General features: G+C 48.7%; 1 protein-coding gene across 2 annotated transcripts in view; it reads right to left on the bottom strand.

The window, feature by feature from the left end:
* Nucleotides 1-3,008: 3,008 nt before the first annotated feature.
* The window catches only part of DSTN (destrin (actin depolymerizing factor)), a 6,627-nt gene continuing 2,627 nt past the window's right edge, over nt 3,009-7,008 (bottom strand). Inside the window, exons 2-4 of one of the 2 annotated variants that reach the window (XM_010075419.1) lie at nt 6,039-6,346; nt 5,740-5,816; nt 3,009-4,443 (exon numbers count right to left, since the gene is read on the bottom strand). In XM_010075419.1, coding sequence (XP_010073721.1) covers nt 4,334-4,443; nt 5,740-5,816; nt 6,039-6,298 — 447 coding nt within the window. In that variant the 5' untranslated portion in view covers nt 6,299-6,346 and the 3' untranslated portion in view covers nt 3,009-4,333. Of the gene's footprint in view, nt 4,444-5,739; nt 5,817-6,038; nt 6,353-7,008 lie in introns of those variants that run through there. The other variant, XM_010075428.1, reaches the window with a different exon arrangement.

The raw sequence follows: 7,008 nt of genomic DNA, 5'->3' as shown, positions 1-7,008 counted from the left end.
TCGGCGAGCTGAGCTTTGCCCGCAGCCACCAAGAGCCTTTGGTTTCTCTTTCTGGACCTCATGGCGCACAGGGAGGACCTCACGAGCCCAAGGCGAGCACGAGCACCTTCCGTGCTGTCACATCGCTTCTCGCCACACCATCGGCGAGCTGAGCTTTGCCCGCAGCCACCAAGAGCCTTTGGTTTCTCTTTCTGGACCTCATGGCGCACAGGGAGGACCTCACGAGCCCAAGGCGAGCACGAGCACCTTCCGTGCTGTCACATCGCTTCTCGCCACACCACAGCACGCCTGCCTGGCCTCTTGCTTTTGGCTTTTAAGATCCACCCGGGGGGAGGGAACACATGGATTTTACCAGGGTTGCAAAAAACCCACCCAACCCATAGGCTGGGCTGAGCCGTTGAGCGTATCAGGGTGGCTGTCATCCCTAGAGAGCCACCGGCAGGAAGGGCCCCTGAGCAGCAGGCGCAGAGAAGTGATGCAATCCTTCCCTTTTTTTTTTTTTTTTTTTTTTTTTTTTTATTTTTTTGCTTTTGCAACTATTTCCTTTATTGTGAGCACTCGTGCGAAACAGAGCAGATAACCAGGCATTAAAAACAAACAAAGCCCCCAACCCACACAAGGAGGGCAGCTGGCACCCCCCATCTTGGTATGGGGCAGGGGGGCTCTGATGGGGCTCCAAAAGACACGCAAGAGCAAATTTGGTGTCTGCAGTGTGGGGAGAATGGGGTGCTCTTCCAGGACAGGTTGTCGAGCACACTCCTTTCAGGAGAGGGGCTGATATTGTTAAGCAAAACTGAAAAAACCGTCTCTCTGGGGAAAAGACATTTAGCTCAATTTTCAATACCTGGAGCGCTACTGCTGGGATTTTTTCTTCCCCTGGCACCTTGGTGGAAGGGGAAGGACACCCCAAAGGGCTAGGAGAACGCCAAGCCTTGCCCACAAGGTTGCAAGGCTGGGGCTGGGGCAGCCCCTGCCCTCCCCGAAGCTGGGGGGATTTCACAACGCACCCGCCTGGTGGCATGGGCTTTGCCGAGAGTTATCTCCTTCCCTGCGGGCAAGCCATGCTGTCGGCTGGTGACCTGTCAGCCTGTGACTCAGGCAGGTGCCAGGGCACCGCAGGCAGGTAACTCTGGTTCAAGATCAAGCACACAGCCCAGCTGGGGTGATTTCGGATGGGAGCACTGGATCCTTCCCTGATTTCAGCCATGACCAGAGCTACCCTTCAGCCTGGGTACGTGGGGTTATCACAGCGTAGATTAGATGCTCCAGTTCGCTTTTGCTGGAGCACCTAAACTCTGCTTACACCACCTGCTGCTCAGGCCTGAATTTCCAGCCTCTGTCTCCCATCCTCATCTTCTCAGTGTAATGGACAAAAAATGGCTTTTGGGAAGCCCTTGCCTGTACATGGGCTGGAAAAGCTTTATAGCAGCTCTGCTCCCACTGCAGCCAAGCTGCGCTGCCTGGGCTGCAGTCCTGCTGAGCTTGTGGGAACTCCTTCACCTTCACCTTCTTCTTCTTCGTGTAGTCCTGTTAGAAAGTGACTTCTCTCCCCAGCAACCAGGCACGCTATAGGAAGCATTCCTCGCCTTCTCTCTCTGCTTGCCTTGCTTTTTCAGAAGGTCTGAGTGATTTGGGAGAAGCCTTAACTGAAAGGATTTGAAACAACCACAAGAGGAAAACACCTTCCCACGCTTTTCATCCCCTCCAGCTGCAGAACAGCAAACAACCTCAGGAGCTGGTGAAGCTTGGCCCACTAACTCGACGATGTGGACAAGCCCGGAGCATTATAAGCTCTGACGGCTGAGTTACTGCCAGCCCTGGAGAGCAACAATGCTCTTCCAGAGAGGCCAGGATCCCTCGGGGCTTGCTGCGAGGGCCTTAAAAGCAGCCAAAGCCTCCGGGAGCAGCTGAAGCTGCAGGACCACACCCAACCAGAGTGCCAAAGTCCTGGGACTAAGGCACTTTGTACCCAAGCCCCTGACCCAAGGGCTTCCACGTTGTGGGAAGTGCCCTTCTACCTTGCAGGCTGGACATTCTCCCTGCTCCACAGGATCTCCTGCTCCGTTTTTCTAACCAAAGAAGGAAATCCCAGGCAGAAGTCTGCCGTGGTGTCACCTGGGCTGGATATCTCTTCGAAGATGCCTGCAGTCTGGAGGCACCAGTTATCAGCTGGATCTTGGCTGGGAGTTCCCTTGTTTGTCAGGCAGCACCACTCCCACTGTGTCACTCCGGTTTCCTTATCGCAACCTGGACTTTGGACAGAGACTGCAGACACCTAGGCAAGGACGAGCTGTTTATATGGATGATTACACACTTGGGCGAGCTCAGAGTTAACCGAAACAAAGGCTAAAAGCACTAGCAGAAACCAGGCCTGTTTGCTTTTCTCCAAATTCAGAAAGCTTCGCCCCTGTGGATCTCTTCACATGGGGAAAACCTTGTGCTCCCAACCCTGTGACCCACCTGGGTGCCAAGTCAGGGCAAGCAGTCAATGCCTGCCTTTAATTAAAGGTTTTACCCATGCAGCGTGGCCAGAGAGGGCACATGCCGACTTAGGTAATGGGCCATTATTTCCCTGGCCCTGCAGATAAACCAGCACAGAACATCGCTCTGCCGCAGAGCTGCAGGGACAGTACAGCTTTCTGTCCCAGCACATCTGGCATGAGCTCGCAGAGCCAAGAGCAGCCTGTAACTACTTGGGCTCCACTGGGCTGGCGGAGAAAGCTCCCTCAGTTCTCCCAGGGAAGGCAGCACAAAATAACTGACGCGTGCTGGGGCCGTGAGAGGGGTGCAGGGCCAAGGAGGACAGCACACTGCAGACTGATGAACCTGCTTCCACCGTGACCTGCTCTGCCTCTATCAGCTCTTCCTTCCAGCCTGTTTCTGCCATCCTTTCTCCCCCGGGAGTAGCAAGCCAGAAAGCAGAGCTGCAGAAAGCACAGCCAGCAGCGCCAGCCCTGCTGCAGGAAGATTCATCTGGAGGCTGGAGAGGAACCAGTCACTGACCCAGGGGAGGGTAACCCCATTTATTGAGGCCATTTGAATTTGGCACGCACAGAACATATCGCAGTAACGCACTGGAGGCTAAGGGGTTTTGTTTTGGTTTTTTTTTTTTTTTTTCCTCTACAGACATACAGGAAAACTCTATGCAACTCCCATGTACACATTACACAAAGGAAACAGCTTTAATCAACCACTGGTGAAACATGGAAGCTTTCAAGATCGCTGTAGCTGGCACAGGAATGTTCTCTACCACCCATACAAAAGGCATTTCAGGTCAAACTTTCTAGTAGGTGATATTTCCATGCATTTCTACAGAATTAAAGAAGCTAACAGACAAAAAGCCGAGATCAAGCTGTATTAGTCAGGCTGATTGGTTCTACTAAGTTAAATCAACAGTAATTATGGACAAATGGACCAAGTGACCAAAGACTGGGGCTGAGAATACCACTTTTTAAGATGTGGTTCCTTCTCATTGTACTACCCATAACTGGAGAGCTCTGATACAGGAACCTGCATTTGTAAAAGCCTCAGAAGCATCCGATCCGCTAGTAAGTGTGTATTAGTGAAACTAAGGTAGTTCTAAATTAAACTATGTAAACAGAGAAGCAATTTTTATAGAATCACTCAGGCTGGAAGAGACCTCAAGACACTTCACTTCATAACAAGAAAACTGAACCTGCAGAACAAGTGAACCTGTAAATATTATTACTGCACTTCAAGACTGGATTAGGACTATTTCTCCAGAAAAATGTGTCTCTTTCATCTCTATTTTTAACATTATAATTAGCCTTTATTACTACTGCTCTGCAACCGCAAGCACAAAGAATTTAACCCAGTTTTGGAGCCAACAGGTTGCTTTAGCCTAACTTTCAACTACGGGTTTTAAGTTTTGTATTAAATGGTTACAGGGGAAAAGGTAAAAGGTTTTCAGTTTGGCAATTTGGACAGTAGCCTCAAAAAAAACTGCCTAAATTTTGCTTGTTACAATTTAGAAAAGTAAGAACAGGAACCAGATTGTTCTCAGCTCCCCCCCCCCCCCCTTTCATCTCAAGATACACTGCTGCATTGGACCAAAATTTTTAGACCTTTAGTGTTCATCCATTGGGGACAGTATTGGGCTGGACAACCAATGCGAGTATTAATACACCAAGAAAAATCCTTAGATTTGATTTATTTAGGGTCATTTGTACATACGAGCTACATCTCCAAAATCTACTTTATTCTACAAGACAGCTTCCCTACAGTTAGTGAAACCCTTGCCTAGAATGGTTGCTTTACATAACTGATATATTAAAACATGGAATGCTTGTAGAGTTGTGGCACTGTATGACATCTACACGGGACTTCCTTCAAAAGCTACCACTAGGGAGCCTCCTAGCTTCTCAGCAATGCAAGCTCGGTTGAGGTCCTCTGGCCCATTTGCTTGGCATTCATGCTTTATGCCTAAAAAAAGAGGCAAAACACTCAATAATGCAGTATTTCAACATGCAACCAAACAAACACACGGCAGTAATATTAGAAGAGGCAATCGGTCACTCAAGCAGGTAAGTCCTGCCTCAGCTCAGGAATTTGGATGGTTTTCCCCTGATACGTCACAAGAAACATCTGGCTACGCACCAAGTCTCAATGCAGAAATACCAAGGGAAGAGTTCTCACCAGATCAGTGCTCGGACTGTTAGCTTTTTCATTGCAGGCTATCTCATGAGCAAATGTCTCACATTCCTGGCTCTACCCTGGCTACAGCAGCTGAGGGAGCTCCATGCAAGCACACTAAGATGGCTGACTCAGCTCCTGCTGGCTCTGGAGAGGTGGGTGAAAGAATCAGAGTAGGAACTTGACACGTAGAGACTAGAAAGACTTTCCTCATCTAAGGAATGAACAGTGGTTTCTTTTTTTGGAGGGTGGGGAGGTCAACCCAAGCCTGTCTTATGTGGAGAAAAGCAGAAAAATCACAGGATTTCTTTTTTTATTTATTTTTTTTCAGCTTCCACATGTGCAGCGCACAACAGTCTCCCCGGGCAGTTCTAATCCACTGCTAAGGCTGGTGCTGCTGCACAATGATCCTGTCAGTGCTGCACGCTGCAAGATTTTGGCCCAGGGCAGCACGAGGCACTGAGGGTGGGGGCAGTGCTACCTGGCTACGAGCCACTGTAATGACCGACTTAGCATGAAATTTCTGAATGCTGCAGCAAGGTGTTTACTCCTTGGTTAATGAAGCCTGACAGGCTGGACAGAACTCTGCTTCTCCACTTGGAGATGCAATGCCTTTTGCAATGAGTAATCACAACGGCATCTCTAAATCAAGTGAACTGTTAATGACTACTGCTACAGCATGGTAAGTTGATGAGACTGTATCTCAACAGACGCAGTGCTGAAAGTCCTCTGCCACAGAGGCAGCTCTGCACAAAATCCAGCTCAGTGTTACGAATCCAATGTTTTCTAGCCTGTACGGTGCAGATGTGCTGCTCCGGACAGTACAGCCGTGGTGCCACACACTGCAAAGCCTGCTCCTGTCCTGAGCACAGTTCTGGTGCCTCTATAATTCAAAGTCAGACATTGTAAGTTCCAGCCAGAGCTCATTTTAGTTCTGTCACAGGGCATTTCACCTGTGAAGTTCTCATCTCTTGCTAGTACCTCAAAAAAAAACCCCAAAAAAAGCCAATGAGCCAATGGTTAAGCCTTGCTGTGTAAGCATTCTAGGGGCATGGCATGGCTAGGATCGTTAGCCGTATTACATACCTTGAAACTTCTTTTTGATTGCATCCTTGGAGCTTGCGTAGATCATCTTACTTTTGAGAGGTGCTTGTTCTGGTGCCCTAGTGGGATACACCAAAAAAAAAGTGCAATTAGTGACACTTATTATCCAGCATAGACAGAAGCAATGTCCTACCGATCACAAACAAGTGAAACGTCTCACGGCTGTCTGGCTCACTTTAAGCCTGCCATCTTGCCAGCCTGGGCAGTACAAACGCTCAGAGACCTCACCCACAGTGCTTAGACCGCACGTTAGGAATGAGCAAGCTGGGGAGACTGCTTACCACAAGAAAAACATCAGCTCTTCCTTCTTGGATTCCTTGGTCTCGAAGCTTGCATCATACAAGGCATAACGGCAATCCTTCTCAGGAAGCATCTGCACAAAGTGCTTGAAAGGGTCGGTAACTGTCACACCAACATCTCCCACCAGAATCTCTTTGCCTTCTTCCACAATAATGCACTTTTTGTCTGGACTGAGGCAGAAGATGACAGCCTTCTTCCTCTTCTTAATTTCCTCAGGCGTAGAGCACTTCCGCACTTTCATGTCATAGAAGATACGGCATACCTCATCAGCAACTTGTACTCCAGATGCCTGCAGAGACAAGAGCAAAGACCTTTAGGGCTTCCACCGCAAATTTTCACAACATTACTGCACTGCCTTAAATCTGAGGCTAGAAGACAACCGATACTGGCAATGGTCACCATTGGCCCAAGGGTCTCATCAGAAGAGGCTGCAGGCCCTCTTTTTCCAGGCCAAGTAAAGAATCTGGAGTCTCAGCACTGCCCACAGCCAGCTGCCAAACCAAAACTATTCCAAAAGCAGTACAATCCTACTTATATTAAAACATCGTTTTGGGGTAGTTCTACATGCGTGCCCACCCCTCGTCCTCTGAGATTCAGTTGTGGCAGATCCTTTGGCATTACAGCAGCTTAATTTTTGTTACTCATTTCAGGCTGGCTAGACAATCAAGACCATGAGGATCTTCTGTTCACAGATTCCTCACCATTTCTAGCATGCTTGCCAGCACCATGCTTTTCACATGGATTTGGTTTAAAGATCAACAGAGAAATGCAGTAGGGTGCTGTGACTGTCCGGTACAGTCTTTAGCTGAACAAGCCGACTTTCAGAAGTTGCTTTGGATTCACTGTTCTAAAGGGAAAACTTGCAAGTCTAACAGTTGAAGCGTCTATTCCCCACCAGCAGTTGCTCCATCAGCTTTTAAAGCAAGCTGCCTTTTCAATATTTTCTCTTTC

This window comes from Pterocles gutturalis, unplaced genomic scaffold (genome assembly GCF_000699245.1).
Source record: "Pterocles gutturalis isolate BGI_N339 unplaced genomic scaffold, ASM69924v1 scaffold34981, whole genome shotgun sequence".
NCBI lineage: Eukaryota > Metazoa > Chordata > Aves > Pterocliformes > Pteroclidae > Pterocles > Pterocles gutturalis.
The sequence above is the reverse complement of the archived record's forward strand: the minus strand, read 5'-3'. Positions and strand labels throughout refer to the sequence as shown.